The 27,209-nt window shown below is 43.9% G+C and overlaps 2 protein-coding genes across 3 annotated transcripts; one reads left to right on the top strand and one right to left on the bottom strand.

Annotated features, from left to right (window-relative positions):
- Positions 1-378: 378 nt before the first annotated feature.
- Positions 379-16,919, top strand: enpp2 (ectonucleotide pyrophosphatase/phosphodiesterase 2). 2 transcript variants are annotated; one of them, XM_018762719.2, is made up of 25 exons: positions 379-526; positions 636-744; positions 2,078-2,230; positions 2,839-2,964; positions 3,412-3,472; positions 3,921-4,018; positions 4,299-4,378; positions 4,949-5,068; positions 6,196-6,251; positions 7,354-7,419; positions 7,577-7,649; positions 7,796-7,904; positions 8,325-8,450; positions 8,652-8,683; positions 8,889-9,016; positions 11,846-11,930; positions 12,068-12,155; positions 12,270-12,439; positions 13,548-13,683; positions 14,335-14,474; positions 14,603-14,738; positions 14,853-14,930; positions 15,090-15,222; positions 15,521-15,674; positions 16,231-16,919. In XM_018762719.2, exons 1-25 carry the CDS (start codon positions 497-499, stop codon positions 16,399-16,401), a joined length of 2,658 nt encoding a protein of 885 aa, XP_018618235.1. In that variant the 5' UTR covers positions 379-496; the 3' UTR covers positions 16,402-16,919. The 2 variants fall into 2 exon arrangements, with proteins under 2 accessions (XP_018618235.1, XP_018618236.1); XM_018762720.2 differs by having other exon boundaries at positions 13,638-13,683.
- A 2,138-nt stretch (positions 16,920-19,057) lies between these two features.
- On the bottom strand, positions 19,058-22,674 carry LOC108940532 (CCN family member 3-like). Its single transcript, XM_018762777.2, has 5 exons — positions 22,539-22,674; positions 22,173-22,401; positions 20,551-20,805; positions 19,834-20,051; positions 19,058-19,384 (listed from the first exon to the last, which is right to left on the bottom strand). Exons 1-5 carry the CDS (start codon positions 22,581-22,583, stop codon positions 19,091-19,093), a joined length of 1,041 nt encoding a protein of 346 aa, XP_018618293.2. The 5' UTR covers positions 22,584-22,674; the 3' UTR covers positions 19,058-19,090.
- Between the last annotated feature and the right edge of the window lie 4,535 nt (positions 22,675-27,209).

Consider the following 27,209-nt stretch of genomic DNA (forward strand, 5'->3'; position numbering starts at 1 on the left):
GCCCCTCTTTACTTTGCATAAGAAACATTTCTCTGCTGCGCTGTTCATTTGCACTTCAAGCAGTGACCTCAGTCGCAGCGAGATGCAGTGACCTCTGTAGCGGGTCCTATGAGATGCACACTTTTTAACGATTACATTTTGTGCATGTAGACATTTATTTTTACAACAAAACGCACATTCGCCAATTTCATTCAAGTCTTATGTTCCGCGGCTTTCGGTTGTACACATTTCCAGCTTCCTTCGGCGCGCGCCTTTCACGCGCACCCCCATTTTTTCGTTCAAGTCTTCGCGTGGTTGCGCCGTCAACCAATCAGAAGCACAGATCCGCTTTAATCAACCCCCCCCCCCTCCTCCAGAGGACAGAGCTCGAGACGAGCGCGCAACACCGCAGCGAGTTTTACAAAACCCAGAGCAGCGCGCGGGCAGCGCGTGCAGTTGGACGCAGCGCAGTGGCCAGACCGCGCGACAGGCTGCGCGTGCCGGAGGATCTGTCAGGATGCGCGGAAACGCAGCGGTTATCAAGCGGGTACGAGTGCAAGCGAATGCAGACGCTTTAAATGCAACGAAGGACTGAATTTTGTTTCTTTTTTCTTGTAACGTTTTTCTTTCTCGTGTGTGTGTGTTTTTTTACACAGGTTTTCTGCAGCATTTTCTTGCTGTCCGCGTGCAGCGGCTCCTTGGGGGTCGCTGTGAACCGCCCCAGGAGGTCCGGGGAATGGGAAACCCCTCTATTAAACTCAAAAAGTAAGGAGGGTCATCACTTTAAAACACCAGTAGCAGGCTGCAGCATCCTTTTTTTTTTGTATTTTCACTTTTGCAGAATATATATGCACTGCGCATTTTAGGGAAGAGCAGGTATTTTACACATATTAGATCTTTCACGTTGCAGCTTACATACTTTTTCAAAAATGGGCTGCAAAAAATGGCTTTAATTATTATGAGCTATTTTGTATATTGAAAGTGAAAGACGGATCTGAGGGCAAAGACTGCACCGTTGAGGCTGTAGTGAAGTTATGACATGGAAAAGTCGAGAGAGTTAATGCAAAAAATGGGTCTGGACAGCATGTCCTGCTGCTCGTAACATTGTACTGAGGGACTGATGTGGAAACCCTAAATGAGTCTTCTATTTTTTTAGTGCGGAAAAACCCAACAGGAGTGTGTTTTGGAAAGGTTTTGTGTATTTTGGCCTTTTAGGTGTATGAAACTATAACTGCGCTAATGCATTTTTAAACATGTCAAATCAAATGTACAGAGAGAATTTCATTCATGACCACCCCTTCTGGGGCTCTGCTCTTTCCATTACGCTATTTTTTTTTTCTCACAAAAATCATGGCAATCCTTTGTGAATTTTAATGTATGTACTAATTATTTTCTCTTTTACTTTTGCCAGTATAAGCAAAACATTTGGGCGAACATGAATACCATACTGTGTTATGGGTGAATTAATCATTGATAAATCCTATGATTAAACATGTTGCATGGAAAGTTTCGGTAAATATTGACACATAATGATTAATCGCTTTTGCTCCATGGGGTGTGAATTAAAATGAAGATGCAAAATGTCGTGCGTTGTACAATAGTGCCAAAAGAAATGTGCGGAATAGGAATAGAGATGTTTTATTTTGCAAGGAATTTTGGCAGTATAAATTTAAAGATTGTTGTCCGGGCTGCTGCAGATTGACTTATATGACATAGGTATGTATCGTATTCTTTTATTATATTTTGTCCTACCTGTTGCACAAAACTCTGATAGTTTGAGGCTTTTATTGATCCCTCGATCTTTTCACCACTGAAAAAGGCAAGAACTTGCAGCTTTGCCACCTGAAGGTTGTTGGTTTGAGTCCCACACCTGCAATATTACCCTTAAGTCAGGTACTTAACACTAAATTGCTCCAGTACAAAATGCCCTGTTGTGTAAAGGGTGCATAGTTTTCAGTAACTTTGATATCTCACTTTCGACAAAGGTTTGGACAAATAAGGAATAACGATAATCTGCCATGACAGTTTGTCTGCTAGATCAGCATCAAGGGAATGTGTTTCCGGCAGCCCACATGCTAACAGCTGTTTGTGGTGTTAGCTCTGACAGAACCCCAGTCGAGTACAGCAGGCTCGTGCAGAAACAGATGTTTTGAACTGGCGGAGGCCGAGACGCCCAACTGCCGCTGTGACAACTTGTGCAAAACCTACAACAACTGCTGCCTAGATTTCGACACTTACTGCTTGAAAACAGGTATTGCGCTTACCGGCCGTTCGCCTGATCTTTGTTTCGTCTCGTATTTCAGTGACAGCTGCTGTGATTTTCACTTACTATGGGGAGCTGATCTGGATTTGACTGTCCAGTTCTGCGCAGCAACATTGTCAGCGATCCTACTTGTACAACCAGCCATCCTTTGTTCACGTGCAGAATATTGCTTCTTTATTGAGTCTCCTTGAACATGATGGGGCAGGTCCTAATTATTATTCCTTATTAAAGTAACGTATTCCACCCGTCTTTGTACAAATGTTTTTTTCATTGAGGCATTCTGGTGTGTAGCATATTAATATATGAAATATGTACGAAAAGTCATCACATTTAGCTAAAATTCATACAGGACATTCTCCACTCCTCTCTGAGGACGATGTCACATATCACTTAAGGGATGAGTTCCCAATCCAGAGGCAGGATGTAATGCTGTCATACATCTTCACAGGGGTGTAATATCTTGTCTGGTTTTGGGGGCCTAAGAAATACATGCAGTAGTACTCAGTTGGGTTATATACAAATATTTGGGCGACTAATTAGGTTTCCTCAAAGAAACCCCTCCTCCTTGTTACGCCCGTGCCTCTTCTCGATGGCAGCGGGTGGCTTTGAGTGCAGCAAGGACCGCTGCGGGGAAACGCGTAACGAGGAGCACGCGTGCCATTGCTCTGAGGACTGCCTCTCCAGGGGAGATTGCTGCACCAATTACAGAACACTCTGCAAAGGTGAGGAGCTGCCTGGGGGAGGCGCTGTGGAGTAAGGCACCCACTGGGGGCACCTGAGAATGACAGAGGTGAAGAATGGAAATTTTATGGTGGCGCAGCAGATTTGGCCAGGGCCTGCTCTCGGGTGGGTCTGGGATTCGAGTCCCGCTAGGGGTGCCTTACGATGGGCTGGTATCCTGTCTTGGGTGTGTCCCCTCCCCCTCCGGCCTTGCGCCCTGTGTTGCCGGGTTAGGCTCCGGTTTGCCGCAGTCCTGCTTGGGATGAGTAGTTTGAGTCAATGTGTGCGTATATGCACACACACACACACACACACAGGGGGCGTGGTGGCGCAGCAGGCTTGGCTGAGTCCTGCTCTCTGGCGGGTTTGGGGTTTAAGTCCTGCTTGCGGTGCCTTGTGATGTTAATGTTAGTGCTTGTTCATTGGCCACTCTTTTCTCCTTGTGCCAGGGGATGCTCCATGGGTGCAGGACGAATGTGAGGAGATCAAAAGCCCCGACTGTCCCGCTGGGTGAGTGGCCACATTCACTCCTCTGAGGTCACGCACTTGAGGGATGAAGGACAGTTGTGCCACAGAAAGTGACAGAAGCAGCTGCCATACACTCAGTTGGTGTGATTTGCACACTGGTGCAGCTGGAAAAAATGCTTTAGAAAGATGATGAGAATTGAGAAAAGAAAATATTAGGTGGAAAATGACAGTATATGTTATGACATTTTCATAATGTGCATTTGAAGGATGCAGAGAAGTTGGTCAACAGACATTCTATATCTTAACTCCCAACAACTTGTTTAGTTTTTGCTTTAATTTTGAATTATTCTAAGAATTTAATTAAGAATGCATAGATTTGAGAGATTGAGGCCACTCCTCAGTGTCGTGAACTGAAGTTTTCCGAGTGCTACAGAATGTGAGAGATTTGTTATTCTTTTAATTTAAATTTTTTTTTTTTTTTTAATGTAAGCTTCATCCGCCCTCCTCTCATCTTGCTGTCGGTGGATGGGTTCCGTGCCTCCTACATGAAGAGAGGCAGCGGAGTCATCCCAAACATCGAGAAACTGAGTAAGGATATTTCTGGAAATTCGTCATACATGTGTCCCACTGCGCCCGTTCTCTTTAAGGTTTAAACTTTTACACATTTTACGCGGCAGGCATTTTTCACTGTAGCAGTTCAGGTTAAGTACCTTGTTCTATTGTACTACCAGTTCATATGCTTCCTCACCTGCTACAAAAATTATATTGTGTGTTTATGTATAACATATTTTTATTGTGATTTTTTTTTTTTACTATGCTTTAGTCCTTAACAAACAAAGGTTTCTCAGATACCTGTGATTGTTTTTAGGAACCTGTGGAACTCATGCTCCTTATGTGAGGCCTGTGTATCCCACTAAAACCTTCCCCAATTTGTATACCCTCGTAACGGTATGTATGAATTTTCTTTCTTTTGTTTGAAATCCTGTATTTCTCTGCATTGGAATGCATCGTTTTTTCTAGCTGTCTGTAAATTCTATACTCTTGTGATGAACATTGGTGCATACGGTGGAAAGACGCAAACTGTACTTAAGAATCACAATGCTACAACTATGTCTCTTTCTCCTAATGCAATGCACAGATTGTATTTTCTGTGAAATGTACGTCGCTTTGGAGAAAAGTGTCTGCTAAATAAATAAATGTAAATGTTGTCATTGGCTCCTGTTCATAATCTCTTTTGTGGCGCTTCATTTCCCTGTTTGCTGCGGAGTGCCCAGCTGTCAGTAAAACACATCCTAACAGAATATTTGTGAAGGACCACTTGTGGGATGATGAATCTATCAACAGTCAACTCTGAATAGGAGTTTGTGGACAAAATGCCTTTTTATTTGGAGTTGAGGGGCCAGTGTATTTTCAGTGACTGAAAAATGTGTAGGACTTGGTTCAGCTATGATGTTCATCCTGGAAATGTTACAGTGTGTTTGTAACAGAGGCAGAACCTGCCATTTCCCTCCTTTGCAGGGCCTTTACCCCGAGTCCCATGGAATTGTGGGTAACTCCATGCATGACCCTGAGTTTGACGCCAACTTCCACCTCCGGGGCCGAGAGAAGCTAAATCACCGTTGGTGGGGAGGTCAGCCTGTGAGTTGCCTGCTGTGGCGCCTGCCCCAAGCTGACAGGAGGGCGAACGCCTTTCCTTTATTTGTGAACATTTTACTTGGACATCACATAAAAATGTCTGCACTCCTTTCTCTTAATGTGTCTTAGCCTGACCTAAGTATAGGCTTGAAAATAAAGTGTAATTTTTGAGTCCCTCTTAGGAACAGTGCTGCTTGAAAGTAGGTGAACCCTACAAGGATGTCATTATTATTGTATAAAATATTAAAATGGACATAAAGTCTAAATCTTAAGTCTTAAAGTAAACTGATAAAATGATTAAATGGTTATGATTTTCACACCTAACTCTACTTACCGTCTTGGTTTAACAGGCAACTTGGGGTTCACTTGTTTACCGGAAATACTTGTGTTTTTCTACTACACACGATTTCTTCTAAAGCAACATAAGGAATTGGTCGTTACACACCTGTTATGTCACGTGGGAAATGCTGTTTCTCATGAAATAACTATTTCATGGTAAAAATAAGGGACACGTGGTGTTCACACACTTTCCAGAGGCACTGGAGTTTGTAAAAAAAAAAAAAAAAAGTGCATCAAACTACAGTGTAATTTGTGGCTCTTGCTGACTGGCATTAAATATGAAAAAGTAAAAATATTAATTCAGCTCTACAGCATAATTATATCTGGGTGGCACAACAGATAACGCTGGTATGTCACACTGCCTGAGCTGCTTGATTGGATGTGGGTTTGAGCCCTGCTTAGTCTGTTTTAGCCCTGTTAGCCTCTCCCTGTTTGTGTGTGCGTTTGGATGCTCTGGTTTCCTCCCACAGATATATTTCAGGTTCAGTGGTGACTCCATGTTCTGTGTATGTGTGAATTAATGAGTGTGTATTGTGTGATTGCTCTGCTGTGTAACTGGGTGACTGATTGTAGGGAGTTTAGTGCAGTGTAAGTCCCCTTGGATAAAAGTGTAATCACTGTGTGTCACTTTGGCGAAAAGTGTGCGCTAAGTGAATGCGAGGCCAGGAAGGCTATTTTGTTGCTCCTTTTTCAGAAGAACTTTAGGTCATTTTTTTTTACTCATGTTTTCCAAACTCTGATGTTCTATGCATTTGTGGTGATGCGGAGCTGAACTCTTGATCCCTCTCCAGATCTGGGTGACCGCCACAAAACAAGGAGTGAAGACGGCGACATTCTTCTGGCCCGTGTGAGTAGCCTTTCTTTACTCCAGATGGACCGGAACCGACCTCCCATTACCCTCTTCTTCCCACGGATGTAAATACGGGTGCCGCAAGCACGACCCCCCCCCCTCCCTCCCCCCACAAGACTGCCTTGTGAAATGACCTGTCCAGTTCATAAGGGTCGAACAATCTCCAGAATAACCCGGGAGCACAATTACATCTTAATTACACCGCGTTTGTGCCGTGGGGTGAAAACGACACGCATGTTCGTGCTGAGACGCCGGTGTGCGCTAGCGCCAGCTGCTACATTAGCAATTAGCCGGGAACAAAGCTTCCCACATACTCGCACACAGAGTCCTTTGACGCAGACTTTTCTGGCACTCACGGGGGACCCTAACTTGTTTTGCAAGTAATTTGCGCAAATTAACGTGTTTACGTAACGCCAGGGCGTCTCTCAACCTGGACAGCGGAGCAGCTCGCTTCAAATTGTGGCAGCGAAGTGCATTTCAGGGTCTGTTTCCTGTGCTCGCTCTGCTTGGGGTTAATTGACGTGGAGACATTACCTGGCCAGGGGGATGCTGGGAAACGGGGGAAGCCAGAGTCTCGTGGCGAAGGGGCTCCGGGGAGGTCTCTGCCTGCTGAAATGGGGGGAAGTTTCTTTTGGAGATTTACCGCAGCCACCCAGAGTCTCTCGCGCCCCGTTTGCACGTAGAAGCTATGGCTTTGCCCTAAAATGTAGCCAGGAGCATCGAGTTAAGCATCAGGAACAGCCTGGAGTTTCAGTGGCTTGGCAAGTAAAGACGTACAAGCCATTGTATGCCACGTGTCTACTTAATTCACTCTAGTTTAAAGTTGTCGGACGTATCCTAAATGTGCACACCAAGTCTGTGTATTTTATTTGGCTTCATGCAGCAGAGTGTAAGTGGGTCTCCGACCGTTTTTAGTTTCTTTAGGTGCTCGTGTTCCACGTGAAGAAGGCAGAGATCTGGAACGAAGGCAGTTTAGTTTAAACATTACACCGCAGTTTTGAAAACCGTCCTGCGGCACTTCCGCAGGCTTGCTTACGTAAATGGCTGTTGATGTCATTTTCTCATCTGTGCGATGCGTGACAATGACTTGCTTTCGTAGGGTGATCCCTCTGGAACGGAGGGTGCTGACCATGCTGCGGTGGCTGAACCTCCCCGACGGGGAGAGGTGAGCTCCCAGGCCGTTGGCTTCCTTGCTGTGCCGTTGCATCACTGCACCACCGCAACACAACATCACTGCATCACTGGCTTGCCAGTGTTCCATTTGCATGTGCATTCCACCTTCGGCTCGAAGACTCCGGCTCTAACGTTGCTATCTTTCCCAGGCCCTATGTGTATGCCATGCATTCGGAGCAGCCTGACGCATTTGGACACAGGCTGGGACCCCTTAGTGGAGAGGTGAGACAATAACATGGGTGGTACAGGAGCCGTTGTGGCCCACCGTACCTGATGACCTCCACACGGTGGGCACAGTTGCATCTGGGATTCACTCCCCTATTTTTGGTTTCCTTAGCATCTGAGGAAGTACCTGTTTTGTTTTGCAGTTGAATGGCCCCCTAAAGGAGATCGATAAGATCGTTGGACAGCTCATGAATGGCCTTAAGCAGATGAAGCTACACCGCTGTGTAAACATCATCATCGTGGGAGACCATGGTATTCTGCCCTCCTCTTTTTTAAAAATCCGACTTAAAGATGGATTTAGGAACGGAACTCGTTCATAATCCGGGGACTGCCCGTATTTACATTTGCATTTATTCGTTTTGCAGATGCTTTTCTCCGAAACGATGTACATCTCATGGAAAATACAATTTGTGCATTACGTTAACAAAGAAAGACTTAGATGCAAATGTGTGATTCTAAAGTAAAGTTAGTTTGTTACCTTCCACCATATGAACCAATGTACATCACACAAGCAGTTGCATATTACTCATAACATAGTATGATCGAGCAAGTCGATACATCACATCGTATGAGGACTTTTTCGTTTAGAGAGTCATTGAATGTTTGAATCATTTGGCAAACTGACAAATTCCTTTTGATGTGATGAGATTTCTTTCCATGGTTTTAACTCAGGTATGGAAGAGGCTCACTGTGACAGAACGGAGTTTCTGAGCTCGTACCTTTCCAACGTGGACGACATATTCCTGATACCTGGGTCACTGGGAAGAATTCGTTCCCGAGTCCCCAGAGATCCCAAATGTGAGTAATCCTGAAGCTTAAGATAAATAAGGAAGCCTCCAGAAGGTGTAGCATACATTGGGGGTCCTGACTGCATATGGTCTGTAATAAATCTGTAAAATGCAAAAGGGAAGAAAAAAAATTAAATGTAATATTGATCTAGTCTGATACTTGTGTTTGGCTCACGGTGTGTATTTAAGAATTTTGTAATTGCATTTTCAGATGATCCAAAAGCAGTTGTTGCCAATTTGACGGTAAGGATTCGGTGTTTTTATGCTGTAAAAACTGGTTATATAATGTGAACGTTAAAGCAACCACACCTGTCACCTGCTTTTAAAAATCATATTGCTGTAGAAACATTATATCCATATTTTACATTTTGCTCATTCAGGCCACTACCCCCATGTGGGTTTTTTTTTATCTTTTGGCCACCTGATTAACCTCCCCAGTCCCCCACAGTGTAAAAAGCCGGACCAGCACTTCAAGCCATACCTGAAGCAGCACCTCCCCAAGCGCCTGCACTATGCCAACAACCGCCGGATCGAGGACGTTCACCTGATGGTGGAGCGGAAGTGGCACGTGGCCAAGTAAGATCCGCCCTGTCCGCAAGGGGGTGTCAGCATGATTCCTGACAGGCTTTTCTGCATTCATCACTGGCGCGTGACTGCATGGAAATTTCAAACATAAAGTGATGAGGTAATGCCAGTGGCAGCACGTGGCAGGGGCGAAGATGGAAGGGAATGAGACGTCGCGGAGGATCGCGGTTGGCTGGGCTCTCCGTGTGGAGAGGTCCTCCTGTTTGCCTTGGCCTGAACCTGTAGGGATATGAAAGGTATCTTTCACAGAGATACAGACACTCTAATTGGTGGCACCAGCACTGAGAATCACATTCCCAGTGAGCCAAGAGAGCGTGAAACAGCTTTTTCAGACGCTGAAATGAAACATGGGATGTTTTTCTGCTTGAGTCCGGTCAGTACCGGCGTGTCAGGCGCTCCGTGTTTGTGGGTTTCTTCTTTAGCGTGAAAATGGTTATTTTATGCCAGCCTGCTGAGCTGGACTGTGTGTCTTTGGATCAGGACCATGCCTTTTAGCTCCAGAAATGACACATTTATGTGTATCTAACTTCTAATCAGACCAAGTTCCTACACATCCTGCCAACTGAGCTCACTTGGTTTATGTTGGTTTTTGGTCAGTTCCAAATAAACTTTTGTCTGTTGATGGTTTGTGTTTGGCATTTTTCACATTTTTTACATTTTAAGATGTGGGGGCAAATGGTACTTCTGTTAAACCGCCTTGGTGTACACGATAAACACCACAGTTAACTCCCCTAATTAACTCCTTTCCATTTCTAAGGGTTAACTTTTCAGTTTCTGGATTGGCTTTTTTTGATGCCCGGTTAATGTCCACGTTGAGCAGAGCTTTAGAAATATTCTCTTTGGTTTTTAACATTTTTAAAGTGTCCGTTTGCAACCGCGTGGTTTGCACATTCCATTTCGCTACACTTCTGTGGTCCCCCTATATACCTACACATCCAACATGCTGTGGTCTACAGTTCTACAGTATTTCAGATGGCGGTCAGACGAGTGAGGGGATACCCCCCAGGTGCTGAATTGGCAAAACACTCTGAACTAAGCCATGTGTGTGCCGGCATACTGACTCCTCATGTTATGAACGGTTGAGTTACAGATTTCAAAGGATACGGTTTCCCAGGGTACAGATTTTAAGGTTTTCGGCTTACGCTGTTCCAATGACTGTCGTGCCTCGATTTCAAAATCACCTTATAATACGTGAACCATAAGGATACATGAACAACTAATGTTCATGAATGCTACATTGTAAGACAGGGTTTTGTAATATTTGCTCAATAATTTCATATATAAATCCTGTTAAAATCATACTCATACAGAATAATAGTACAAATACACTTAAGTTTGTAATCCTACTTTCATTCCGCATCATTTTTTAACTTTTATTTCTGCTGCTTTTTGCTTTTTCTTTTCAGCACCTCCAGAACACTCACTTTTTCGTTGGCTTGCCATTTTAAATAAAAACTGACTTGGCGGAAATCACAAATTTACATTACATTTATTTACTAAGCAGATGCGTTTATCCAAAGCAACTTCCGATTGGTTCTATGTAGTGTTATGAGCCCACACACCTTATTCACCGCAGTGACTTACACTGCTAGATACACTACTTACAATGGGTCACTCATCCGTACAACAAATTGGTTGTAATTCGTACATTCCACAACTTAATGGCTGATTTTTCTTCACTGATCCCCTGTCTAGAATTTTTGTGTGGAGCAGAGTGTCAGGTGTCTATGTTTATGTTTTCAGAGAGATGACAGTAAAGAGCAACAAAACAGAACAGGGATGTGGGCAACAACTCGGTTCCAGTACTTACAACATGTCTTCTGTTTTGTGTTTTCCGGTGATCAATAACAAGATTGCACGTGTTTATAGGATGAATTGTTCATTTTTACTTTCAATAATTTTAAATCAGTTTTTATTTTAATGTAGCTTAAAGTAAATTAAATATAGAGGTAAAAGTGTTATAGAAGTATTTATTTGTTTTGGCTATATCTGAGATTTTTACAGAACTTGGCCAGTGAATGTATCTGTGTTCATTAAGGTTAAACATCTTGCTCAGTCATACGACAGCAGGGTTGACATTGTACCCGTGGACGCTTGCTTGTCTTGGGTTAAATTTTGGGTGTCCCACTGGTTGGGGGAACATAAATGACAGCAAGGGGACTTTTAATTTATTAAACCCAAATGAATAAGCAGCTCGGGGGTGTGGTGGCGCAGTGGGTTGGACCGGGTCCTGCTCTCCAGGGGGTCTGGGGTTCGAGTCCCGCTTGGGGTGCCTTGCGACGGACTGGCGTCTCGTCCTGGGTGTGTCCCCTCCCCTTCCAGCCTAACACCCTGAGTTGCTGGGTTAGGCTCCAGTTCCCTGCGACCCTGTATGGGACAAGCGGTTCAGAAAATGTGTGTGAGTAAGCAGCTCACCACCCTGTACAGCCAACTTTTTTCCACTTCTGCTTAATTGGGTGGCACGGTAGTACTGCGAGTAGTGCTGCTGCCTCACAGCACCTAGGTTGTGCGAGAGAACAGGGGTTTGATCCTTGCTTAGTCTGTTTGGAGTTTGCATGTGTCTGCATGGGTTTCTTCTGGGTGCTCCAGTCCAAAGACATGCTGTTCAGGTTCCCCCATAGTGTGTGTGAGTGAAAGATACCAGATCAGCGTGTTCCACTGATGTATGGATGAGTGACCCATTGTAAGTAGTGTATCTAGCAGTGTAAGTCACCACGGTAAATAAGGTGTGTGGTCTAGTAACAGTATATAGTATCCATTGTAAGTTGCTTTGGAGAAAAATGTCTGCTAAGTGAATAAATGTAATTATGCTTTTCGTAGGAAAGCACCAGAAGGTAAAAAGCATCCTGGGAAGTGTGTTTTTTCTGGAGACCATGGTTACGATAACAAGATAAACAGCATGCAGGTAAGTTCTGTGTAATTTATAACTCCCATTCACTTTTAAAAAAAAAAAAAAAATTATTGCACTAAATTATGTCATTCTTTCTGCTGTGGCTGTTTTTATTTTTAAAAAGTTAATGAGTCAATGTTTTGTTTTTTCAGACCATATTCTTAGGTTATGGGCCAAACTTTAAATTCAAGACCAAAGTACCGGCCTTTGAAAACATCGAACTGTACAACGTCATGTGTGGTAAGAGCACAAATATACGGCAGCTCTGTGCCTTTCGGGGATTTGGTTTTCCTGTTTTTAACAAATGAATTCCCCATGTTCACATTTGGGTGACGCTGGCCTCTCTCACCTCAGACCTCCTGGGTTTGAAACCAGCCCCTAACAATGGAACCCATGGCAGTCTGAACCACCTATTGAGAAGTGCCCCTCACAAGCCCACCCCCCCAGAGGAGGTGTCCAAGCCCTCCCCAGCTGCACCTGCGACCACTGTCACTGATGATTTAGGGTGCAGCTGTGATGACAAGGTCAGCATCCTGGCTGGACACTCTTATCCTTTGCCTTCGGGAAGCCTTTCACGGCGAATGGCTCACGCTGATTAGCAGCACGTAAAACATTTTTTTCTAAAGAGTCACGCTAACAAAGTCAGTTGTTAGCCACCTCTACATTTTTACACCACTTCCTCAGTTATGATCACAGCTGAGACCGGAAGCCTGTTTGTAATGCACTTTTACCACAAAGTCACAATCGGTAAAACCTTAATACCAACATCTTTTTATTTGCAGGTTAGGTTCTGTAGAAATCCTGAATATAATTATAAAAAATACAAAATACTTTGCAAGACTTTTTGTCCGTATGTTTAACTTCCAGCCGCATTAAAATAAAGACTGATGAAAAATGAGTGAAAATAAGAATATGTTGTCTCCAAAAACTAATATTTAATGCTGATTGTTGATTTCATAAACGTGCAACATTCCTCATCTTGTTAATGATCAACACTCTTGAACACCAGACATGGGCTGTAAACACTGTTGAAGCAAGTTTAATTGCGGTGGGTTCCGCAAAGTTTTACTGACGTCTGTCTGCTGGGCGTGGAAAAACGGATCACGTTCCCTAGGCTACAGACATATTTTAGAACACAGAAAAGCGAATAAAATGCATGCACAGAAATAAACTGGAAAGTGGATTTGTGAAAATTCTTAACTGTTCACAACTCAAGGAGCCAGTGTACTTTTGTTGTGTTCCCACATTTCCCTTTATCCTGTAATAGTCAGTTTTTCTAACTGGACAAAATTGAGAATAAAAATGTCAAAAATCATCATTTGTAATATGTATGCTCTGTGTGGAGGATATAAAAAGTATCTCGAAGCTTGTAGCTTTTAACAGATTTTTCTTAGCTATCGTAAGCTTAAAATGCACTTGTGCGTCATATACAGAATTACTGTTAATACTGTTTATACTTAATGTTTTCTTTTCAACGGTCTCTTTGTTAATGTCTGTCAGCTCTAATGTGTTGCATTCTGCTACTAATGTCATTGTTCTTTTCACTCAAGTAACCGTTGCCTTGCAAAGTGAGCTTGTCTCCGTGAGGATGACGCTCTTCTGCAAGAGATTTTCACCTCTAATCTTTTGCAGTGGCGTTCAAAGCGTAGGGGGCTGAGAGCTTTGAAAACCACGCTTATAAGAGGCTATAACCAGGAGTCACTGTGGCTCTGTCTGTTACAGAACAAAGTGGAAGAGCTCAATCAGCGACTGAGGCAAGCAATAGATGGTGAGGATTTCCTCCAGTAGGAGGCGCTCTGACTTATTTGTCTAATCACTCATAATTAAGATTTGCGTTTGACGTTGGGTCTATATGAGGGTTAACCGAAAGGTTTTGAGATGATACCTGTCATCCTGTATCTGAAGATTCCCCGACTTTGCCGACCGTTTTCGTTTCAAAGTGCCTTCGTGCCAGCAGCCGATTTTTTTTTTGCTCTTGTCTTCGCAGCAGCGGCCATAGCTTTTTTTTCCCCGCCTCTTCATCAAACGAAAACTTCCTTTTCTACGAAGATCTTCATCTTCATTGTCTCTCTTACGTGTGCTCCATTCAACATTTCAAAACTCTCCCGACTCCTTTTCCCAAACTTTACACAAAGTTCAGTTGCAACAAAGAAAAATTTTGCAAAATCACTTGCAAAATTTTCGCTGCACATTTCAGTCCTACTACTCCCTGTACAGTCGCTAGGCTTCCACCGCTCATGGGACGCGTGCAGCACCGTCAGTCTAGAACGTTCCGCTCAACCCTCGAATATAATTTGCATATTAAATTAGTGATAATGCAGTGAACTGAATGAAAGTTTATGACCTGTTACATCTATGGCCAGTTTTATTTAGTCTGTTCATTTTTCAGCCAGTTTTATCTTTCTTTCCTTTCTTGCAGACAGCAGGAACCTTCCATATGGTCGACCAGCTGTTTTGTTCAAAGCGAAATACACTGTTCTCCACCACAGTGACTATATCAGCGGCTACAGTGAAACTCTCGCTATGCCGCTGTGGACGTCGTACACGGTGTCCAAGCAGGTATTCGCACGGGCCTGATGACGGACTTAATTATCCTCTGTCCCGATTCGCACCATCTCCTGCAGACGCGATGCTGTGACCGGTGCGTGGCAACCCGAGTGCTGATTGTTGTGCGGTGTTTGTCCCAGGTGGACGTCGCCCTTCTCCCCGAGTCGCTGATCGGATGCGTGAGGCCTGACGTCCGCGTGTCTCCGGGCAATAGCCAGTCCTGCTCCGGGTACAAGGCTGACAAGCAGATCTCCTACAGCTTCCTGTTTCCTCCACGTGAGTTCCATGTACTCGGCTGCATCCCTCCAACCCCGCACCCACGCGCGTTCGCTGCTGCGTGGCTGCACAAGCGGGTAGTTTGAACACACACCATGTCTTTCTCGCTTCCAGAGCTGGCCTCCGCTCCTGATGCGAGGTACGATGCTTTCCTGATCACGAATACAGTTCCAATGTACCCGGCCTTCAAAAGTGAGTCTGGTTTTTATGGAATTCCCAGCTTTTACTGATCCGAATGCAAAGCCCTAACTTCAGTCATACTCTTTATTTCCCAAACAGGAGGTTCTGAGCGTAGGCAGTGCACCGAGGAGGTCTGAGTCTGTCACGATGTCCCCCGTTCTGCTCTTTCAGGGGTGTGGAACTACTTCCAGAAGATCCTGGTGAAGCGATACGCCAGCGAGCGGAACGGCATCAACGTCGTGAGCGGCCCCATCTTTGACTACGACTACGACGGCCTCCGGGACACTGCCGAGAAGCGGAAACAGTAAGGCCTTCCCGAGGTCTCTCAGTGTCTCCCTTATTTGAACTGCTGAGCGGAAATGTCACATTTCATTTGTAGATCAGGATCATAACTGTGGCAGTGAAGATCTGGTCAAGGTTTTGTATTCCCGACATCCGGCTTTTCGCTCGCGTTCGTTATCGACATGTGTGTTACACGTTTAATGCGATGCACGGACCTGCTGAACAAACTGTCTCACGATGGCTTTGTGGGTATTGTGGAGGTCCCCGCTCTATGTCCATTCAATGGTACATTAACCTCACGTGCGTCTTCCCCGTCGAAGGTACGTCAGCGGCTCGGTGGCTATTCCTACACACTACTACAGCGTGCTGACCAGCTGCCTGGACTACACCCAGACTGTGGACGCATGCGATGGTCCCCTTAGCGTCTTTTCCTTCATCCTCCCGCACCGGGCGGACAACGACGAGAGCTGTAACGTGAGTCTTATTCAGCGCTGCCGTCACAATTTATCTGGATTTGTTGTAAACTCGTGTACCTGTCCCATGGGCCAGGGCTTCGATGTGACCTTTCCGCTTCTAGAGAGGCAGAAGCTCTGGACTTACATCATAAGCGAATTACGAGTACCTGCGCTTACGACAGCCATCCCACCAACCTTACTATGTTATTTCTGAGTCCCGATATTTGGTCGTGACACGGAAAGATCGTTTTGTGTTTGTGCTACAGTTTCAGCACATAAATGATGGTAACATTTCCTTTAATGTCTAACGGCCTTACCTCTGAGAAAGTGAGTCCCGACAGAGGAGGCAAAAGCTAAACATCTTTAAAAAAAAGTTACCCAATTACCCAGCTCTAATGTCTCCCGTTAAAGGCGTTACGCCTTTACACGTGTTCTACACAGCTTGATGTTTTCTTAGGTCCTGCTCAAGTTAAAATGCATTAGTCAAGGGTACTATAACTGGGGCCCTCCCGGCTTTTAGGTTACAAATTCAGGTCTTTAACCACCACGTCCCCTGCAATCCCGATGTCACGCAGAGCTCTGAGGACGAGTCGAAGTGGGTCGAGGAGCTGATGAAGATGCATACGGCACGGGTGCGAGACGTGGAGCTCCTCACCGGGCTGGACTTCTACCGCCGGACGAGCCGCACCTACAATGAGATCCTCTCCTTAAAGACTTACCTGCACACATACGAGAGCGAGATATAGGGTCCGCCTCACCCCAGAATGTCAGCGCTTACAAGGTGTATATTTTCATAAAAGCGCTCATATTTATTATTCCTCCAAATGTTTAATGCTAGCTATCACTAAGTTTCTCTGTCCATATTTTTTTGTTATTTTTCAGTAATAAGCATGAGAAGACTTATTTTTATAATGTAATTTTATCTTTTTCTGTAATTTAGAGTTTGTGGGAAGTGTTTTATACATGGTTGGAATGATTGCCACTTAAATATAGTGAAATGGGGGCTGTAGCGGTACTGCGAGCTGTGACGAACGTGCTTTATGAAACGACGTACAAGGCTTTGCGTCACAGTAAACCGACTTACTCTGAATTTTTAACTGCACAACATTTACTATGGTGCTGGATTGGATTTTTACTACAGGATATGATTTTTGAGCGGGTTTACATACAGTATTTTTTGTTTGACCTATTGTTGGCAAATTCCACTAAATGAATATTGTCTGTAAAAAAATGTATTGAGTGTAGTTGTGAGGCTGGAGTTGAATTTGTGGACATTTTTGTGTGCTTGATTAAAATAATCTGTACATTTAATTTTCACCGTCCTGTATTTATTTACATTAATGGAAATCAGATGTTATCAGTTACAAAATACAATGAGTGGATTTTTTTTTACTTTAAAGGGAAAAATTATATATATATAAAACAATTTACAAATAAGTCTTACAACATATTTTTATCATAAATAATTAAAATTATTATCAGTAAACATATTAAGCTATGTCTCTATTACTATGCTTTTACTGTTGGTGCAGCGAGTAAAGCAACCAAAGTTGCTAGATGGTGATGAATGTTGCATGTTGTTTCAACTTAATAAAAGGCAACCTAAAGGTCCTGCCATTGCCTGGCGTCCCATCCGGAGCGTACCCTGTCTCACATCCTGTGTGTCCGGAATAGGATCCGGAACACAGCGACTCTGCGCTGGGTGAGTGATTGTTAAAAACTGAATAGATACATTAAAGTCTTGTAAATCTGAATTTGGATTACAAACAAATCCGGTTCCGGGCAGATTCCTGGTCATTATTGTGTATGTAAACTGAGGAGCCGGGGCACAGTATCTGAAATGCATGTAGATGTCAAGTGTACCATAGTCTAAAGTCAATATAGTTTCCAGTTTAGTTCTTTCTCTAGGCCACGCGGGGTCGCTGTTTACCATAATGTTGGCAGCTATTGAAACGTGTAAATCAAGTTCTATTTCTGAGGTATTTCCCACTACTATGAGATTGTTTTGGGGCCAAAAATTACAAGTCAAAAGCTGCGTTCCTTTATGATGGTGTAAAAGCAAAAAAGTGCAGCCACAACAGGAGCCGGTCTTGTTTTTTTGAGGACTGTGACCGCAACAACAAATGATATATTATAGAATACTGCACAGTATAAAATATTATTATAGTATATGGGGGGGGGGTGGCAGTGTAATGGTTAGAATTGTCACCTTGTACTTGAAAGACCAGGTTTGAAACCCACCTCCTGCTGTAGTACCCTTAATGAAGGTACTTTCCCTGGATTACCGGTAATACACTAAAAATTACCCAAAAACAACTAATTGGGCAACTAATTGTAAGTAGCATCATGCTATATTTTACTCCAGAGACAAGCTAAATACACACACACACACATTTTCAGAACCGCTTGTCCTATACGGTGTCGCAGGGAACCGGAGCCTACCCGGTAACACAGGGCGTAAGGCCGGAGGGGGAGGGGACACACCCAGGACGGGACGCCAGTCCATCGCAAGGCACCCCAAGCAGGACTCGAACCCCAGACTTACTGGAGAGCAGGACTGTGGTCCAATCCACTGCGCCACCGCACCCCCTACAAGCTAAATAAATATTTAAATATATAATGCTGCAGGGCAGAAAGAAACAAACAGGTTTTACTGGAAAAATACAATTTTACTGAAACATACGGAAGCAGTACAGTTCTGCTCATTGCTGTATACATACAATCCAAAAAAGGCTGAACACACAAACAATTGATATTTACACAAGCCTACAAAATATGAGAAGCACAATGGACATTTCATAAACGGAGACAAGTATGAAAAAATAATTTACACCTATTTTGTCTCTGATATATAGAGTCAATAGCATGAACAAAAAATCAGACTGATCAGATTTACAAACCATAGACTTGAGCCGTTTTAGGAGAGATTTGGACTTTTCAGTTTTAAGTAGCGCTATTACTCATTATTTCTTTTGCCTTTTCATTTTTTAAAATTAAAAACTACCTGCAGTAACCTGTATTTGACTTGCTATAACTTTAGTACAATAAAACACAATAAAACACACCGCCAGACTTTCTGACGCAGCAGCAACCTTGTCTTTCCCATAAAGGCTATTGGAACCTATGTTTCATAAATGAAGAGTATTAAATATCTGTTACCAAAACTTACTGAAGTCTATTGTAGAACTTGACAGATTTAGAGAAATAAGAGGAATGAAAAGTTCTTAGTTGCTGTTTTTTATATATGTATATACAGTATATATATAGTGTATATATATATATATATATGTATATATAAATTCCAAAAAGCAAGCAATTGCACTTTCAACCCCTGAAGACTGACAGACACCTTCCAAGGAGCTACCAACCTTTTCACACACATTTCCCATGAAGCGTGTGATGTGTGTGATGGGGAGCAGGTCTCCAGCTCTGCGGTTATATGTTTGGACCGCTGATGCTGGACTCGGGTTCTGCTAGGAAGTGGGCCGCGTTCTCGCGGGGGCAGTGATGGTGGCAGGCGCAGGAGTCGATGAACATCATGGGCTTCCTGAGCACCCTGCCTCCCGGGCAGCGGAAGTCCACACGCACGGTGCGGGTGCGGTACGGGGTGCAGCAGCGGGCGTCGGTGCATGACCCGCAATACCGGGGCCTGTAGGTCCTCGCGCTGGTGCAGTTGCGGAACGCAAGGCGGACGGGCTTCTCCGTCCGCTTCACCTTCACACACTTCCCCTGGTGATGAAAGAAACACGTGCAAAATGTGACTCCACATCACAAGAGACGTGAAAAATGTCCTTCTATTTTTTCAATTTTTGAAAAAAATGTTTTCAACATATTGCAGATTACCGCGGACACACCGCACAGTTCATCGGTGCGAAAGGGAAGCGGACGTGCCGGGAGAAGCCCTCAGAGAATGAGCGCAGCTGTGACCCCAGGAGTGGAACTTAACATGAATTTCACCCTGACGTATTGTGCAATATGAATAAAATAGAAAGGGAGAAGTTTGAGACGGAATTTGGAAAAAAAAAAGATTCGAATGAAAAAAAGATTTTTAAAAAAAGGATCAGTTCAATCCAAAGCATCTTTATTATGAGCCACAGCCAAGCCGGGAGGTGCCGCTATGCTGTTGGTTCTGTTCTTGGTGAGGATGCAGAGGGCAACCCGGTGCTCCGAAAATGTACCTTTGGGGCATCCTGGTCCGGCTGCCGCGGCGGCTGCTTCTCGCAGGTCCTGACGACGCACATCCGGCTCTGCTTGACCATTTCGCAGCGCCGGTTCCGGTTCGAGACCCGAGCGGACACGCCCAGGCCGCAGGTGCGCGAGCAGGCGCTCCACTCAGTGATCTGCTCAATACAGTTCAGGCTGGGGTCGAAGCCCACCGTCTCCTCCTGCCTGTAAGCTGCATTCCACAGGAAAGAAGAGGGAGGGAAAGAGAGGCGTAACTAATCTCTGCACTCCAAGTAGCACTGGGTGGCTGCAATTTTTGGATTTATAAAATGCTGTACAGCACTGTTACTGTAACTGTGTTTTTGTAACCAATAATGAAAAGGCACTTTATGAAAGAAAAAGAACCTTTTTAACTGTGTCCAATAATTACATATATTAAAAACTTACATTACAGGGCTATGAACTATAAGTTCCTTAAACACAAACTGCACGTACTGCAGTTATTTATTCTTTAAGCAGAATCTTTTTTTAAAGAGACTTTCAATATTCTGCTAATTATAGTAATTTATTTTAGGGTAATTACCCAGCTTGAGGGTACTCCAGCAGGAAATGGGATTCAAACCCGAGTCCTTTGAGCTGTACCTGCTGCACTGTGTCCACTAACCCTAACCCCACCCCTTGACTTGGTTCCCTCACACCAGAGTGCCGACGACCTCATGAGGGATTCGCACCTGCCATGGCAAGGCCGCCGAGGGGGCTTGTTTCCGCCGGAGGGTCGCACACCCACTTCTCGCAGCACTCCCCTGGCACGAGCACTTTGCGTGGGAAAGGGCAGTTTAGCCCCGGGAGCAGGACGCTGAGGTCGCAGCGCGGCACGCAGCCGATGTGGCCGTCCCGGCACACGCACTGGTACCTGCAGCTGGGGAAGAAGGTCTCGCCGTTCTGATAGACGGAACCATCCAACACGCAGATGTCTCCTTCGCGGGCTGCGCAAAAACAGTCAGAGATGATGACTTCAGGTAATAAAATACACTGACTCTTCAAGTTATGAAGGGATCAGTTACAGGACTTCAAACATACAAACTTTTAAATAAATAAATACATGAAGAAATTTGTGGAGTGAAAACAAACTTACTCCTAGAGCCAACAGGTGGCAGTAAAGTGCCCATAAAGAGCATATGAGTTGGACCGCCTTCATTCAACTCGCTTACACAGTGTTTACTGCTGGTTTCTGGTGTTCTTGGGGATGTTACCAGTACTGTAACCACGATGCTAACACGGTGACAATAAAGAGCAGTGAAGGTGGCGAGGGGATGACAAACATCGGATGCGCTTATGGGATGAAAAGTAACAAGACGTCATACAGGCTTTTTGTGAAAGTATGCTCGCAGTCAGAGGATAAGACTTTCAGATGGTTTCGTGAGTAGATGATTGCGCGTTTTGCTTTTGGCATGAACATGTACCGGGTAAATGTTTAGATTTGGTTTTGGTAAAAATGACTGTTGAAAAAAGTGGTCTGTAAAAAGCATGGTGAACCAGAAAGTGGTTGCTGTAAACACGTAATACAGAGCAGGACTGTGGTCCAACCCACTGCGCCACCGCACCCCCCATTAAACATGTAATAATTATCATAAATTATTATAACTACACCTTCTTTGTAATAAGCATGGAAGATGACACTGATTAACTGAATAGAGAGGTGAGTTAATTAGTTGTGGGATAAATATATCAAATGGATGGATGGATGGATGGATGGATGGATGGATGGAAGAGAATGTGTAAGATTACAAAGGTAGATGGACGAGAGTATGGATGGATAGACGGATGGATGAGAACATGTAACAGTACAAGGATAGATGGACAAAAGTATGGATGGATGGATGGACAGATGGATGAGTATATGTAAAAGTACGTGGATGGATGGAGAAGATCATGGATTGAGGGATGGATGGATGGGTGGATGGAGATATGGATTGACAGATGGATAGATGGATGGAGAGAATGTGTAAGAATAGAGAAAGAGATGGATGAGGGTATGGATGGATAGATGCCATGGGCAGACAGATTGACGGATGGATGGATGGATGGATGGATGGATGGATGAGAATATGTCAGCGCACAAGGATAGATGGACAAGAATTATGGACGGACGGATAGATTGATTGGAGTGCATGTAACAGTACATGGATGGACAGTATGATGGATGGATGGATGGATGGATGAGGTCCCTAAATCAACGAAAAACTGTTCTGTAGGTCACTATACTTCTACAAAGTGTTCCGTTAAATATTTACCTTGAAATATAAACTGTCAAACCCTTTGGAAAAAAACAAGAACACGCAACGCAACTCACCCACGCATACCCCGGTCCCGTTGTGCACATCCGCCGCGCGGTCGCAGTGTAGACCCTTCCGCGCGTCGCAGGGGCTCGACGGCGAGCACGTGTCCCCTCGCTGCCGCGCGCACACCAGGCAGCACGCGCAGTCGTCGAGGACGAGCGGCACGCCGGGCGCGCACACCGGGGGCGGCAGCGCGCAGCGGCACCGCGACGGACACAGCTGCGCGTTCACCCTGGGACAGAGCTGCGTAAAACGGAATAGGAATTAACGGCACGATTCAGCATCTTTATGGATCATCTCCCTCACACGTGTTTGTCTTCTGACACCTGAAGTTTAGTTAAAATAATAAAAAAAAAAAAAAAATTTTTGGACGAACTTACCTGAGCTGATGCGTAAAATATAAAAAAGGTTATAAATTTCTCCATGTCCTTCTGCGTGACTTGATGATGCGCTGGGTGTGTGTTGCTGTCCTCTCTATCTATTCTATGTATGTGTGTGTTCTGCTGTCTAGTTCCAGTTCCCCAGTCCAGCTAAGGGCCGCTCTCCCGGGCAGTTTATAAAGCTCCCGACATGGCTGAGGAGGTGGTTGGGCTTTGGAGAAAAAAAGAGCTGAGCACCACTGATTGGACCAGGATGAAGACACACACTCACAGTGAACTGTAAAAATCGCAGAGGTGCTGCAGCCAAGCAGGGATGCTCCAGATCAGGGCAAAAAGTGGCCAATGTACAGTATTTTTTTAATAAAGATCCGTTTCTGTTGGCTCACGATTGCACTTCTTTGACTTTTATTTCAGATGATAAAATTGATGATTGTTATAGGATGGGGTCTGGCATTTAAGTGCCAGATAGCCGGAGAAAACAACCGTTCCGGATCCTATTGTTCCGGAAAATATGGAGCTGCTGCAGCCACGACTGGCTCCAATTCGACATGCAACTTTCATGTGCGCCTTCATAAAAGGCCGCGATAATGAGGCCCACATGACTGACATCAGGTCTGTACTGTGCTGCACTTTGCTGTACCTGCTGTTTGTGTGTCAATGTGGCTTTGAGATGTGGGCATCTGGAACCAACACATATTTAGGGGAAATATATAAGGTGACAGCTGGTAGCGTAGTGGTTAGAGCTATTGCCTCTGGATCCAAGAAAAGGTCCAGTTGTAGTACCCTTGAGCAGCGTACTTACACTAAATTGCTCCAGTAAAATTACCCAGCTGTATAAATGGATAAATAACTGTAACCTTAACATTGTAAGTCACTTTGGAGAAAAGTGTCAGCTAAATGATTAAATGTAAATTTACAGGACATTACAGTATAGTTCCAGTATTAGTGTTGAGATGATCACAGGATGACCTTTTAAATGGGCTTTGGAGATGAGCATATACAAAATGACAGTTCAAGGTCCCTGTAGAAAGTCATCAAATCCAAAGATTTAAAAATATTTTTTTGTCGATAGTATGCATATTAGTTATTACAGGAGGTATTTAGTGGGAAGGTGATATTTACAAATTTTTAAAAAAGTAAACCTTTGTGATTTGTTGACCTGAATTTACATTAAAAACAAAATATAACCTAAAATTACCTGAACAATTTAGGTGTTTTTTTTTAGCACCTGACATGGCTTTACCATTTTTCATAGTTATGAATCGTACAGTGTTTCTCCATCTCTCCATTCTTTCCTTTCTTTCTGGTCATAATTAACAAACAGCAATGATCCACCTGCTGTCACCTCCCATTGGTGCCAAAGGAGCATATGTGGCAATGATGTTCATACGTCACCTGCAGGTGGGCAGGAGCCTGGAGATGTTTTATTATATACTGTAAGTCAAATCAAAGTCAAAGTGGCTTTATTGTCATTTCAACCATACGCATCTGGTACAGTATACAGTGAAACGAAACAACGTTCCTCCAAGACCATGGTGCTACACAAAAAACAATATATTACAATATATAATATTACAGCAATATATTACAATAAATTACAATATATACAATAAAAAAACATATTTTACAATATAATTAACAACAGAACAGAACTGGGACTCAACAAGGTCAAAATCGTGATCCCAAGAAAATGCAAATGCATAGAGATACTTAAAAGACAACAGCAGGGCAAAGGGTTACAGTGTGTGATGAAGAGGGGGGTCATGAAATTCCAAAAAGGCATCGAGATGTTCCAAAATTCATCAGAATTATAACACAGATTGAATGTTAACTTTTCTAGTGGAAGTAAATTAGTCACTGGAGTCAACCACCTGATTATGGAAGGATTCTATCCTGTGGACCATAACAAAAAACATGTTTTCTTGCCAAATATGTATTCATAAATGACACTGAAGGATTTGTAGGGCTGCTATAGTCACTGGATTTGTTATTCACTTTGAACGTTTTACCTACATGTTAACCTACAATTGGCTGACACGTAGAGGGGTGCGGTGGCGCAGTGGGTTGGACCGCAGTCCTGCTCTCCCGTGGGTCTGGGGTTCGAGTCCCGCTTGGGGTGCCTTGCGACGGACTGGCGTCCCGTCCTGGGTGTGTCCCCTCCCCCTCTGGCCTTACGCCCTGTGTTACCGGGTAGGCTCCGGTTCCCCGTGACCCCGTGTGGGACAAGCGGTTCTGAAAATGTGTGTGTGTGTGTGTGGCTGACACGTTTGTCTGAGCCAACTTAGATGAACAAATTTACAATTTTTCACCTATTATATTCCAGGGTATTTTTACTATATCAGTTCAGGGTAAGTCTCTTGCTCAAGGGTACCACAGCAGGAGCAGGATTTGAACTGAGGATCTCTAAAACCTACAATTACGGAGGATAGCTGTAAACTCAGCACCAAGACCTGCAGATACATCCTGCATAACATCCCCAGGATCTGTCCCTACTTCACTACTGACTCCGCCCAACTGCTTGTCCAGGCCATGGTGACATCCCGTCTAGACTACTGCAACTTTCTCTTGTGTGGTCTTCCTGCTACTGCCATCAAACCACTACAGCTGATACAAAACGCTGCCGCCCGAGTTGTGTTTGACTTGCCGAAGCGTTCCCATGTATCTCTTCTACTCGTTTCTCTGCGCTGGCTTCCTATAGCTGCCAGAATCAAATTCAAGACCTTGGTTACTGTCTACAAATTTATCAATAGAACTGCTCCTAGCTATTTACAAGACTTGATCATCCGCTACACCCCAACCGGACCACTTCGCTCTTGTACTTCTGCCTGCTTGGTAGTCCTGCGCATGAAAGGAAAAGCATGGAGGTTCTCGGTTCTGGCTCCATTGCGGTAGAATGACCTCCCCCTCTCACTCATAACTGCTGAATCTCTGTCCACATTTAAAAAGGGTCTGAAAACTCACTGCTTCCGGACTCACTTCGCCCATCACCTCTCCAGCTCATGTAAGGTGTAAATGTTCATGCACCCGTAACTTTGTGATTATACCCGGATAAGCCTTTACACAGCCGCTACTCCTGTATTGTACATACTTCGGAAGATACTAAATTTCAGTCTACTGACAATGGCCGCGGAAGCCTACGTGACTTGTTGTACATAAATGTTTGTGCATCTTTAAAAAAAATTGTTGGAAGGTGATCAGGAATTATCTATTCTGAGTTTTATGCAGCTACTAGTGTGATGAACACTGGTGCATATCGTGGAAAGAAACAAACTAAACTGTACTTAAGAATCACACGTCTGCAACTATGTCTCTCTTTCTCTTAATGTAAAGCACAAATTGTATCCTCTGAGAAGCAGGTTGCTTTGGAGAAAGCGCCTGCTAAATGAAAATGTAAATGTAAACTCTACATCCCCTGACCTTATTTCCCATTTGATGTGAAAAATCTATATTTCATCTCATTAAGAGGATGCCAATGAGAAAAACACAATTCACTTACAAATACAGGCGCTTTTTCCACACAGGTTTACATTTATTCATTTAGCTGATGCTTTTCTCAAATGACTTACAATGTTAAGCTACTGCATTTAAAAAATATATAATTATAATTTATATAATATGAAAAACATCATACACCACTCTTTAGAGCAATATTCTTAGCCCTTGTCTCTTTTTATACTCTTCTCGCACCATCCATTTCTGAAACATGAGGAAAGATATGTGCAAAAGACTCTTCCTTCAACCATTCCATTCAGCAACAAAATCAAGAATGAACAATTAATGGTCTTTCATATTCAGCAAAGGTATTGTATTGTACATCTTCCCCAATTTAATTTAAATAAAAAGAGACCGCTTTGTCTGCACACACACACACACACACACCCCCATCTTCCTAAATGGACTGTTCCGGGAAGGTATCTAAAGGACTCGCATTCCCATAATTCTCTTTGGCCTCCATGGTATCATGGTACCATTTTATCTGCAGGTAAGGTGTGTTGTTTCTTTTTCCCCTTTAGCAACACCAAACATGTTTTCTATAAAAACATCCACGGCTGCTATGTGTGTATCCAGCAGATACCCATTTATACGAGTTGGGAAACTGCAACTCATTTACAGAGGCCTACTTATAACTAGTTACACAATTTACTTGTTTTTATAACTGGGGTAACTTTTACTGCATTGGTTTATTTTCACTACCTTACCCCTGCAGGTTGTTGGGTTCAAACCCTTGATGTCAGATTCATCGAGGGTCTAACCGCTACACTACCTGCTACAATGTCAACTGTGAAGTGTTTCTGGTGTGTGATACATGTCTGCCAACTGAGTCATGATCAGTGTGTAAGGGAGAAAGCATCCTAGAGGTATTGGTCTTGGAGTGTGTTCAGGTCAACTTGGTTAGCTGATACGAAAACCCCGAGCAGTGTGTGAGCTGGTGGGTAACTATGCTACCGTCAAGGGCATCAGATATGGTCCTGGGAACATTATTAGATGGTAGCAATCATGGATTTAACATCATTTCCAAAGGTTACCTTTTGATCCAGGCGTGAGAAGGTCTTTGAACTTTTTTCCATGACGCTGGACATCTGGCACTTGGCTCAACAAAAATATGTCCTGGCACAAGACTCTTTTGAATCTTCTAGAATGTAGACACTTGGGTTTTTCAGCATCTCACTC

The sequence above is a fragment of the Scleropages formosus genome, chromosome 18 (assembly GCF_900964775.1).
Source record: "Scleropages formosus chromosome 18, fSclFor1.1, whole genome shotgun sequence".
NCBI classification, from domain to species: domain Eukaryota; kingdom Metazoa; phylum Chordata; class Actinopteri; order Osteoglossiformes; family Osteoglossidae; genus Scleropages; species Scleropages formosus.